This window comes from Camelina sativa, chromosome 18, assembly GCF_000633955.1.
Source record: "Camelina sativa cultivar DH55 chromosome 18, Cs, whole genome shotgun sequence".
Lineage (NCBI taxonomy): Eukaryota > Viridiplantae > Streptophyta > Magnoliopsida > Brassicales > Brassicaceae > Camelina > Camelina sativa.
In genome coordinates, this window is record NC_025702.1 from 5,250,517 (window position 1) to 5,263,949 (window position 13,433).

The 13,433-nt window shown below is 36.5% G+C and overlaps 1 protein-coding gene, 1 non-coding gene and 1 pseudogene across 2 annotated transcripts; 2 read left to right on the forward strand and 1 right to left on the reverse strand.

Moving 5' to 3' along the window:
• On the forward strand, positions 1,790–1,860 carry TRNAG-GCC. The gene has a single exon. It is a non-coding gene; the product is annotated as a tRNA-Gly (tRNA).
• On the reverse strand, positions 2,286–7,772 carry LOC104760601 (annotated as a pseudogene).
• On the forward strand, positions 12,262–13,142 carry LOC104760602. The gene has a single exon (XM_010483550.1). It carries the CDS (start codon positions 12,288–12,290, stop codon positions 13,056–13,058), a length of 771 nt encoding a protein of 256 aa, XP_010481852.1. The 5' UTR covers positions 12,262–12,287; the 3' UTR covers positions 13,059–13,142.

A 13,433-nucleotide genomic window follows, 5' to 3' on the forward strand; every position in this document is an offset into this window, starting at 1 on the left:
GTTTTTGTGTGTTTACATGTTTGGAAGACATGATTTGGCTTTTTCTTTAAAGGTATATTTTTGTTTTTAATTATCACCGTATAAATTGTGGATTTTGTTTTTGTCATGTATTATTTAGCTAGTACGTAGCTAGGTTATAATGTAGCCTATGATTTAATTATTAACTTACCAATAATAGCAAGTTTATATAGCTAATTCTAGGAAGCAAAGCAATATCATGCCATTAATTATGTAATTAGTATTTTATCATCAGTTTAAAAGTATGCTCGGAATGATTAACATTTGAACTTGTTCATTTTTAACTATGCAACTCCCACTCTACTAAATCAGAAAATAGAAAATTTAACTTTTTGACATGTGATTTCACAATTATCTTAAGTTTTTTTTTTTTTTGTTTCCAACAATACACATGTAGAATTAAATTCTTTCTCTTTGTCAGCAAACGAGTATATATTTATCGTTTCATGTAGTTTTGCTTACAATACTCGTATTCAAAACAAGAACATTAAAAGTAATGAAAGAGACATAACGAAAGTTTTGATTAGAAATCACATAAAATATAATTAAGTCAATCCTCACAGTAATCCAATAAACTGAAATCCAAATAAACCTCAACTAAACTCTTCCATTAGTCCATGAAATTACAAGAATGATGACAATTAAAAGGCAAGGGAGTGGTTTAAAATCAATCGTGTTTGTTTTATTGCGAAACATTCATTTTGTGTTTGTCTTGTAATAGTCCATCATTTTATCGCAATTTGATCGGCACATAACCAAATTTATGAATTTAATAGTTTAGTCTCCACTGACTGCTTTGTCTACTACGATCGATTTTTACCCGGAGAAAGTCACAATATATATGTTGATGAACGGCATTATACTCAAAATATCCAAAAAAAAAAAAAAAACTCTAAACTATTTAAGTATATTTTTAAGTATTGTTACCAAAATATCATCAAAAATTTAGATTTATTAAAAATTTCACAAAAAGTAAAATTAATCTTTTATTTTTAAACTAAATCTTAAACTCTAAAAACTAAAAGCTAAACTCTAAATACTACACCCTACTTTTTAAAAGCTACATTCTAAATATAATATAATTAACCCATAACCGGAAAAGAAAAATCTAAATTCTTAAAAATAATTTTTTTTAGTAATATTTTTAGAACACTAAAAAAATTGGTGGTATTTTGAGAACATATGGTATATTTATAATAAAACTTAAAAATATGGTATTTTGAGGAAATTTTTATTTTTGAAAATATACCAAAGATATAAACATTATGAAAAGTAGTATTTTTGACAACAAAACTTAAAAGTGTGGTATTTTGAGAAATATTTCTTATTTCAAAGTATATCAAAAATATAAACATTATAAAATAAAATAAAAAAAGAAATAATAGATTACGTATCTAATCTATATATACTCGATGGACTGAAGAAGTTTGGACTTGTATTTTTCCATGTCTTTTTGATCTTTTTGCTTCTCTAAAACCTAAACAGTTAATTTCTTAAAAAGAAGAAAAAAAAACTAAATTATATATATATATAGTTACGTGTGAAAGAAATATATTAAGTTTTTTTTCATCATAAACAATCTTTTATCTATTGGACAGCTCTGCAAAACCAAGGTGTCATTTGATAGCAACTCGAGTAACTTTGATTCGCTTAATTTCTGCCACATCATTGATTGATTACGTTAAATGCACACCTAATCCGGTGTGGGTCTTCTTTTCTCTTTACACAATACTAAAATATTTATTTAACAATTCGATTCATCTAACAAAAAGCACCAGTGGTTTAGTGGAATAATAGTACCCTGCCACGGTACAGACCCGGGTTCGATTCCCGGCTGGTGCAATTATTAATTCTTTTATATATTTTCGTGTTTTATACCCAATCTTAGTCTATATGACTTGGCTTATGCAATTCCGTGTTTTACAGAGATTGACACGGACCAATCTAAAGAATGTTTAAAACAAAATCATTAGAATCTGCAACAGTTACTTTGTTCAATGATTCTCTCTGTTCACTCATTTGCAGAAAGCAGATGAATGGTGAGGGAAAAACTTAACCCGACTTGTTTACTGATGTTTCAGAACCCCATACACGGTGTGCATTCGATTCAAATGTACATCGACTGTTTTGTTTCCTCTTGTGCTGAAACATTGTTCATAGAAACGATATATGATTCGACCAATTGACAAAAGATAACTTCTAACTGGCAAAAGTTACTTTGTTCAATGAAAGATGCTCACTTCACTCATTTCCAGAAAGCAGATTTGTAACTGGCTAGTAGATAAAGATAAATATAACTTGTACCAATAATTTACAAGAAAGCAAAACAAAAGCCTTTCTCCTAAACTCAAAAGACTAACTAACTAACAACGAATGCGTCTCTCATCGGAACAACATTTTCAGCTCCTCAAGTCTAGCCGACCGGACTTCTTCATCTGTCAAAGCTCCAGCGATCATCCGCTGCTTCCTCGCTTGAACTTGCTGCATCCGTTCCTCCACTGTACCCTGCACACAATCATCCCAAATCTTACTTATTTAAGAGATCTTGCTTAACCATGTTCGAAAACAAATGCAGCTTACAGTGTTGTTACCTTGACAATGAATCTTCTGACGCAAACTGTTCGTTTCTGCCCGATTCGATGAATTCTCATGATCGCTTGCTCTTCCACCGCTGGATTCCACCATGGATCCTAAGTGATTTAAGAAACAAAACCAAAAAAGATCAATTCATCATATATATATTAAGAAGACTTCAAAACAAAGCTTGAGAGAGATAGTACCATTAAGAAGACACTTGAAGCTGCAGTTAGATTCAGACCAACTCCTCCAGCTTTCAGAGACATAAGCAGAATCTGATACATCACAGAAGCATAATATCCTAAGCTCTCTGTTCGGTTTTAGACAAGAGTTTAAGAGTTTGTTATAAAACTATCCAATCACTTACTGTTTTCTGTTTGGTTTCATTGAACTCTTTCAAAACCTTTTCTCTTCCCTTCTGAGCCAGCTTCCCGTCAAATCTAAGAAACTCGAATCCTCTTCTTCGCAGTGGAATCTCCAAAAGATCCAAAAATGAAGTCCATTGGCTAAAGACAATGCACTTCTCCCCCGAACCAGATTTCTGGATCTTTTCTAAGCATTTGAGCAGCTCTGAAACCTTCGAAGACTCCTTCCAGTTCTTTACCACATCAACACGGAATATACTATCCGTCGGGCATGAGATCAGCTCGGTTCTCTTCAGGATCGTCCTGCAGATAGGGCATTGACCACATGACGAAGACCGCCAGCTAGAAAGGAGACATTCTCGGCACATTCTATGTGCACAAGGTGTGAGAATGGGATCATCTGCAGACTCCAAACAGATTGGACATTCTTGGCTATTGCCAGCACGTAAATCTTGGATTACTTCTTCAATATATGCCCGAGAAGGAGCGTTTTGGGAGACAGAGTCAGGGTTGTTATCAAGAAACCTCCTTGCAAGGCTATCTAAGTCAGCGTACTGTTGTGAATCTGCTCGGCTGCAATTTATCTTTAAGTATTAGAATCCATTTCCAAGGAAATAAAAGAGTATATTGAATGTATTTTTGCTTTGTACCTCATAACTAGAAAAGGGTGGTTACAACATTGCCGTAGACGGAGGAGGAGCTCGAGGATGTTTGCATAGTTGTGAAGAACTTTTCCTTGTGCCACAAACTGATCAAATTGGACCTGTTTCCAAACAAAGAAGAATGTTATGCATTTACCAAGACATCATAAATCCTTAAAACAGATTATGATTAAGCTTTTGACAGACTGTATTGTGCTTAAAGCCTTAAACTATAACACTTACTTTGGATCTCTTGAAAAGGGCAGTATAGAAGTCCCGTTCTGCTTCAGATTGTTCACATTCAATGACTTGGACATCGGTTGGAGGACGTTCAAGGATTAGACTGAAAGTTTGCAGAAAAAGTGGAGGAACGTTAAGCATAAAGACAAGCAAAAGAACAGAAAAAAAGAAAAGAAAAAAGACTGAAACAGCTAAAATCATCTACCTTCCTTCTTTGTCCCTCGTTTCCTTTGTTCTTCTCAGCATTAACGGCCTCAGAATCGCCTTGATCAGCTTCAGTCCTCGTGGATCACCATTTTCGTAAGGCTTCTGAATCAACTTACTCCACCTATACAGATACGCACACATACATAAATAATAAAGTTAAATAAAAAAAGCATTATATAGCAACGAATTACATGGTTTAGGTGATATCTAGTCATACCAAGCCCAATTGCACCATGGTTCGACATGAAGGAAGCATAGAAGACTGTACAGATCTTCGAGTTTGTTCTGCATTGAAGAGGTATAGAGTCAGTTAGTGCCAAAAGAGTATGAGCTTATCTATTCACGAATTCTTTTAGTCTCTTACTTGTAAGGGAGTTCCAGTGAGACACCATCTGCAATGTGAGGACAACTCAAACGTAGCTTTAGCAGCTTGAGTTTTCCAAGATTTGATTGTGTGAGCTTCATCAAGAACAATTCTGTACCAATCAATCCTGTGGAAGATACTGTTCGTCATATCCTGCATGTCATGAATCTCAGAATTTTAAGTTCAACTAAACAGAGAAAAGAAAAATTGTTAAAATTGACACAAAATACTATCCTAACCTGCTTGTAAGCCGATGTTAAGACACCATAAGTTGTCAAGACAACATCATGACTCACTATTGCTTTCGCGTCATGTGTCCTGTCCCCTCCATAGTAAACTAATACAGACACGGTGTCAGGCTTTGAATGAGTCTCAAGCTCGTCCTGAAATAAAGTGAAACTCCATGAGAATGTTTTAAAAAACTATCAAAGGGTTAAGAAGAAACAGCTATCAAGGCAATCACCTTCCATTGGCTTAACAATGCCATAGGACAAATAATAAGAGTGCCTCCTTTTGCCTTCACAGATGTTAGTGTGGTATGGCTTTCCTTCCTCTTGCGTTTATCTGCATTAACATCTGCCGCCATATTGTCTTCATTTTCTGGGTTACCTCGGCCAGGCCGTGCAAGTATTAGTGCTATTGTCATCACAGTCTTTCCAAGTCCCATGGCATCTGCCAATATCTGCGAACAAAACGTTTTAAACTTTTATCAAAACCACAAGCAAAGAATATTGCCACTAGAGAGGAATACAAGTCTTAGAATGAAGATTCAGCATGATCAAGAAACATACTCCGCCTCTCGCCATCTGTGTTGCTGTTGGAAACTGGATTGTTGCTTCACCGCTGAAGATGTTCACATATATCGAAGGTGCCCTCCTGAATAAAATGCATACAAATCAATGTTATCAGACCAGAGAACATATATGTTTCGTTGTTCATTTTCAATATTTGAGATAGTACATACTCGTCACATATTCGATAAGCCTCCCAGCAAGGATGTAGAGTTTCAGCTGCCTTTTCAACATCAATTCCTTTTTCAGATTCTGACATCCAGTAGAGAGCTTGTTTCTGGTACGGTCTCAGGTTACACGTGAGTGTACTTGGAGCTTCCATTTCCTAAACGATGAAAAGATAAGATGATATTAAAATTAGAGTTTTTACGAGGACAAGAAAAAATTTCTGGTGCATATTTCACACCTCTAGGTTATATGAATATACAGAGCCGACAATCCGATTCATATATGACTCAGGAGCATCTTCTTCATCTTTGTTCTGCTCCAGAGACTGTGGACAACCTTTTTCTTCTTTTCGCTATGGCTAGCAATGCTGCTCTTTCGTCAAAGTCATTCTAACCAATGAAATGCATAGCTTAGTTTTCCACTTAATGAACAAAGAACTAAATTTCATACTAGCATAATTACCCTACATACATCAGAAGAGTTTCAAGGAGGGACTGATGTGGAACACATACCTCCAAATTCAGCGAACGTTTACGAGAGTTAAGTTCCTCAGGAGTAAACTCCGCCTGTTTGAAGATATAAATGAGAAACAGAAAAGTAATGGACTGGAAACATGACTCTAAGCTCACAAAGGTATTGAAACAGAGAAATGTGGTACAGACCTTTTGGTAAGGTTTGATTGTCAAGTGCTTGAAAAGCTGGAGAAGAGGATGAAGCGTAGAATCGACGTTTGGGGAAGAACCAATCCGCCAAGTGGATTTGCTAACATCAGTGAATATCGAGCTGTGAATGTAAAAACTGCAATCGAAAAGCCATATAAGTTTCCAACAAATCTATCAGTCAAGCAAGACGATCAACTAACACAACCAAAAACAATATTTACCTGACATATAACATAATTTCTTGCATCATTGTAAGCATCGCTGGTGCCGCTACACATCTTCCAAGCATTTTGACCTTACCAGATCTCAAAAGGCACACAGCCCAATTAGACCACTCCATCGGAAGCCTACCAATCTAAGATCATATATGCCAAGAAATGCAAACAATTAATAATCCCTCATCTGAAGATTCTCACGAGAAACAAAATAGGAAAGTTCAATTTCAAATGTTCTGTAAATCTAGACAAATTTTTCAGCATTTCAAAACATGAAAGATATCAAAATCAACAAAAACTTTTAAGTATCAAAGACTTGCTAACTATCAAGTACACTCATGCGCAAATCAAAGGAAAATAGTGCAGGTAAGAAAAGATTAAAAAAAAAAAAAACGACCAACCTCTCCACATCTTTTAGTAGAGAAACGAACAATATTTGGGACTTTCAAGTTGAGAACAGAGGAAAATGTGAAATTCACAATCTCATTATCTTCTAATTTCCGTCCTTTGCTTGTAGAAGTAGCGGTGACAAGTGACCTCCCAACCAAAAACCAATCTTTCTCCACCGGAAAATCTCCATCTTCCACTTTCACCTTTCTCGCTTCAACCGGTTCCTTCTTCACATACAGCGGTTTCTGCTCACGGCTATATTTCATGTCTTTCACCTGGGGACTCAACATCACAGTTCCCACCTTCATTTCCTCAACCGTTTCCATCTTCACATGAGTAGAACTGCTCTCTTGTTTAACTATGCGATTCAGATTCTTTGATTCCAGATCAATAACTTCAGGGGTATCCAAATTCTCTGGTTTCACAACTCGAAGGGGCGTCGGCGCCAGGATAAAGTTTTTGAAACCAACTGGAACAGATGGTTCCACCTCCATTTTCCTTCTTTTAGCTGAAGCACCATCCAAATATCCAGCCGATAACAGACCATTCTCTTGCTCTAACTTTTTATTTTCCTGCAACAATCCATTAACCTCTCTTGGCTCGCCTTCCTGAACTCCAACCACCTCATCCTTCTTTCTGAGCACACTCGGACAGACAGAATCGTGTTTCTCCTCTAGTGTACCTAAATCAGGCTCTTCCTTAACCTTGACACTAACACACTCTTTATCCGAAACCGTTTCAGCCACAGATTTCGTTTTTGAATCAACGATCATTTCTTCTACGTCTTCTTTTAACAACCACCAGATTCGCAACACAAAGTTCAGGTTCCATTACCTCTACCTTAATAACATCACAATTATCAACCACAGACTGTTCTATAGAATCACTAATCATCTCATCTACTTTATTATCACTAACTCTATTCTCAACATAAAAATCAGGTTCCTCCTCTTTCACAACACGGATCTCCAAACCGGTCGCCCTAAATGAATCAGATTCTAAGATCTCTTTATTCACACAAGCAACAGTTACCTCTTCTTTCGCCGTCGGTAAAGCAATCGCCGTCGATTCATTATTTGAGCAACCAACATCAGTCTCGCCAAGGCTTTGCTCCTCCGACGATAGAGATGAGATTCGGACTCCGGTGGTTGTTCTGACGGCAAGAGAGGAACCGTCAATAAAATCGGGAGTATCAGCAACGATTTTACACTCATCGGAACTCGAAACAGCTTGGGATTCGGTTATACGGATCTCCGCTTCGTCGTCAGTAACAATGGCCATTTGGGAAAGGAGATGAAGAAGAGAGTTAGAGAGAGAGAGAGAGAGAGAGAGAGGCGAAAATGGAGGATGAGAGAGTGTGGGGGAGAGAGGGGGGTTTAGGGTTTTTATATATAAAGGAATGGGGGGCTTTTGGGATTCTGATTTTGGCGCGAAGTGGTTTTGGTCGGTAATAAAAAAATTGCGCGGGGTGTTTTTCTGGAGCCAAAATTTACTGCAAATCTCGCCGTTAATTTATCAAATTTACCATAAACAAAGATATTGATCGGGAATTCGGGATACATAATTTATTTCTAATTTTTGTGCCTCGACCGGAACTTATTAGAAACTTCAACAGGTTTTAAGTTCGGTTTATTGTAATAATCAAAATCGATATCGGTTCGAGAGCCATCAAATTGACTCGTCATCGACTCGTTGTATGTGCGTAGACAAGCCCTTTTTAAACAAACCAGAGATAACAATTTTGCTTTGTCTGACTGACTCTAACATTTGAGAAGCCGTAGGACGACTTATAACACTGGTAAAAATGCATTGTATAGTTACGAAAAATTGTGTAGGTATAACACGTTTTGCCTAGCTAAACAAAATTTGTTACAATTTTGAAACAAAAAAATTTTGTAACTACTTTGCCGTCACAAAATCTCTTTATAACAAATTGTCGCAAATTGTCACAAATTAGATACAAATTAATATGTCACAAGTTGCTACTAGCTGTTACATCTATCTACCACTATTTGTTACATGACCGTCTGGTTATTTGTACTGAGGTCTTGATCGCGAATATTAAAAAGGCGGAACGGGAGAAAAAATTAACGGGTACCACAATCACTCGCGATAGTCCTACCGTCTCGCACCTGTTGTTTACTGATGATAGTCTATTTTTTTGTAAAGCAAAGGCGACTGAATGCAAGACGGTCATGGAAATTATCAGCAATTATGGTAAAGCTTCAGGGCAGGAGGTTAATCTAGAGAAATCTTCTATAATGTTTGGTAGGAAGGTCCCTTCTAAGACAAGGGATCAATTGAAATCAGTGATTGGTATAACTAGAGAGGACGGTATGGGTTCTTATTTGGGCATTCCTGAAGGCCTCCAAGGTTCAAAAACGAAGGTTTTTGGTTATGTCAAGGATAGGTTAGATGACCGTGTTAATGGTTGGAATGGAAAGTACTTATCGAAAGATGGTAAGAAGATTATGATTAAATCAGTGGTGTTGGCACTTCCTACTCATGTGATGTCATGCTATAAATTGCCGCAGGAATTGACGTCTAAACTAACGAGTGCTATTTCCACCTTTTGGTGGAAGTCCAATGATAGGGCATGAGGTCTACATTGGGTGGCTTGGGATAAATTATGCAAAGATAAGTGTGAAGGGGGTCTAGGTTTCAGAGTTCTGGAACAATTTAACGATGCCATGCTAGCAAAACAGTATTGGCGGTTAATTCACTATCCACGTCATTAATGGCTCGGGTGCTGAAAGGGCGTTATTTTAGGAATAAACATCCTCTTTTGGCCACAAAACCATATAACCCCTCCTTCGCATGGCGGAGTATTTATTCAACTAAGGAACTAGTAGAGCAGGGAGCGCGGTGGGCGGTAGGTTCGGGTTGTTCTATCTCAGTTTGGCGAGACCCATGGATACCAGATATTCAACCACGCCCAGCAAACGGTAGGGGAAGACTCTGGCTACCAAGTTTGATGGTTAACCACTTAATTAATCTTGTTACGAAGGATTGGCATCTGCCTACCCTGGAGGAGTTTATGGACCCAAGGGATATAGCGATCATTCGGAGTATGGCGGTCAGCAAAGTAATGAAACCGGATAGGTTAGTATGGCACTTTACTAAGTCAGGAAAGTATACGGTTAAATCCGGATATCGGCTAGCCCGAGATTTAATGGCGGAAGTTGAATACGGGTCGACATGTATGGCCCTTAGGACCCAATCGTGGAAACTTAATGTTCTCCTGAAGGTTCAACATTTCTTCTGGCAGGTTGCCTCGGGTTCTCTTCCAGTGTTAAAACGGCTTGTGCACAGGGGTGTCCGGTGTGATCCTCTGTGCAAACGGTGTGCGTCTGCAACAAAAACTATAAATCACGCTCTTTTTGAGTGCCCTCGTTCGCGAGATGTTTGGGCGTTGTCCCCGGTATTGTTAGTTCCGGATGGTTTCCCTTATGGTTCAATCTATGCAAATTTAGATTTTATTTTCTGGCGGGCGGCTCCCCAATCGGGAGATACTGATATAGTTTCTAGTCTTCCCTGGATTCTTTGGTCACTATGGAAAGATCGGAATAAAAAAGTATTCCAGGGTTTAGCGGCCGAGCCGATGGATATCTTAAATCAAGCGAATAATGATAAATTGTTGTGGGAGGAGGCCAAATCTTATTCGGGGAGCTATCTGCATCCCCCGCCGTTGTTGGAGGACAAGGGGTCATTTCCCTGGTGTCAGATTGATTGTTCATGAAAAGGTTAAGACCCTTTTCAGGGCCTCGGCTGGTGGTGTTGTAGTGGTGAAGATTCGACGCGTCTTCTCGGCGCACGGAATCATAGACGCGGTCCTACATCCTTACACGCAGAGTTACAAGCTTTGATCTGGGCCATGGAGTCACTGTTGGCGGCTGGAGTTGTCTTTCAGAACTTCGAGACGGATTGTGCAGAAGTAGTAGCGATGGTGCAGACGCCTGATGATTGGCCCGCTTTCTCGAATCTGTTGGAAGAGTTATTTTTGCTCAGAACTTCTTTCTCTTCCTTCTCCCTGACCATGATCTCATGAGAGTTCAACGTTAGGGCAGATTGTCTTGCCCGTTCGTCAAGAACTTTATTTTCTGAAAATTCATTTGTAAACTCTTTTCCTCCGATTTGGGCAACAAACATTGGAGTTATCTTTTAATTTGATTAATGTTTGGTTGAAAAAAAAAAAGAGTCTATAACGATAAATGATAACGATGTTTCATACAAAAGGCTAAAAAATAAAAATAAAAATCATTTCATACAAATACAGTTAAACCTCTATAAATTAATAATGTTGGGACCAAAATATTTTATTAATTTATAGTGATATTAATTTATCTATAAATTAATAATTATTATTTTATAGTGTAAATTAATAATTATTATTTTATAGTGTAAATTAATAATTATTAATTCATAGGTGTATTTTTAATTGTTTAATTTTTAAAAATTTTGAATTGAGATATTTTTTGCAAAATAAGATTATAAAATTACAAATATTATAGACAAATTTTAACAATAAACTACAAATATTATAAATTAAATAATACTGTAAATTTTATGGTATTGGAATTGAATTTGAAATAATTAAAAAATATTATTGAAAATAAATTACAAATATTATAGACAAATTCACTTATACACATGACATAAATATTCAAATTTATGAATAAAAATATCAATTATCGTATTTTAATAGTCTATCAAACTATCAAAATATAAATGATGCATATTTAGAAATTGAAAACTTTAAAAAGTTTTAGCTGTTTTATGAAATGTTATAGAATATTTTATATCATTATAGTTTGAACTTTGAAGATGCAATATAACAAATTGTTTTATAGATATGAGGTTTAAGAGAAACATACTTTACTATATCAACATATATATAAATTTACATGATTATTAATTTATGATATTATTGGGACCATATTTTACATGAAGATTTCAAAAAAATTATTATCTTATTATCTTATCGAATTTTGTTATTTTTTACATTGTCCCGACTTGGAACTAGCAAAATTTATTAATTTACAGTGTTTATTAATTTATATAGTATTAATTTATAGATGTTTTACTGTGACTTACAAAAAGGGATAACGATAACGATAACGATAACCCTGAAACTTGCTCACTTGCATTGTTGTTGGTGGGCATTCAAAAAGAATATGTATATATATCAAGAATATTTCATGATTTAGTACTTAAAATTATGTTTAATCTTGTTAAATGAAAGTTGCACAAGATAGTAGGCATTGACTTAGAGGGATTGACCTAATTTAAACCCTATCCTCCCTACATATAGATGCCCAAGTTGCTGCTATAATTGAAATCTGATGTTTATTAGAATCTTTTATTTCTACAAGTCATCTTTGTCTTAAAATATTAAAAACTTCTAAAAATATTTTCATCTCTTAGCTTTGAATGTCAAATGTCAAATGTCTCTTATATATATATGCCAAACATTATAAATTAGCAAAACAGCATGATACAACAACTTGATTAATATTGATTATTAAAAAAAAACAAACGCACAATTATTAAACTTGCAGTAAAAATCACAACTTTTTGGTATATATACATAGCTACACAACCTTCTCCCTCAGATCAACCAAAACCAAACACTTATCAATAAATTTTTATATGGCTTCAAGAAAACCAAAGGCCAAACCGGCTAATCGCCAATCTGTGAGGCACCCTAGCCACAACCATCCGTTGCGTGTCTTTAAAGCCAAAGAAGAGGATGAGACCGCATGCTCTGGCTGCGAGCTCGAGCTGATCGGGCAAGCTTTCAAGTGTATAAAGTCAGACTGCGATTACTTCTTACACAAGTCATGTTTCGACCTTCCTAGTGAGACTCATCACAAGTCCCACCAGGACCACCCTCTGACCTTGCTCCATTCCCCACCAGATGAACGGTCCGTCTACACATGTGACGCGTGTGACCAATACGGATCTGGATTCACTTACCATTGCTCAAACTGCAACTACAATCTTCATGTGGGATGTACCTTCATCCCTGAGACCATAGATCGTGAAGACCATGAACATCCACTCACTCTACTGTATTGCACACCATGTAAAGGTCATGAAGACACGATCTTCACTTGCAGTGTTTGTGAAGAAACTATTTCAGAAGATCTATGGATGTATTACTGCAAGGAATGTGACTATGGAACACATGTACATTCATGTGCCACATACGAAGATCAAGAATCTGATGAAGAGGAAGAAGAAGAAGATCAAGACGAAGACGAAGAAGGAGAAGCGAGTTCTCCAGCTTCTAGGATAAAGTCGTTGATGAAGGCGCGAGACGAGATGGCAGCTATGCAGCTAGAGGCACGTATTGACAATGATGCAAGGAATGCTGCGCTTGATCTTTGGGATGACCCAAAACGCAGGTATTATTGGTGATCACGTACGGATGAATATATTTTATGAAGATGTGTGATTGTTTCTTTCTTTGTTAAATCTGGTTTCTGGAATAAACAAACAATAGTTATACTCTTTCTATTGTTTGTCCAAAAAAAAATATATACTCTTTCTATTTGTGTGGATATGTTATAAATTTTTGTGTGTATTTTATTAAGTTGCAATATGAAAAAAAATAGTAAGCTGGTTTCATTTACACTTGTTTATAAAAAAAAATTAATAACCGGCAGTGTTCAATAAAGCGGTCTCGGCGGCTGCCTAGGCGCGCTATAGGCCCTAAGCGCTCATCAACGCCTAGATAACTCACTAGACTGCCTAAAATCACATAGATTTTATTCAAATATTTATTTTTGATTT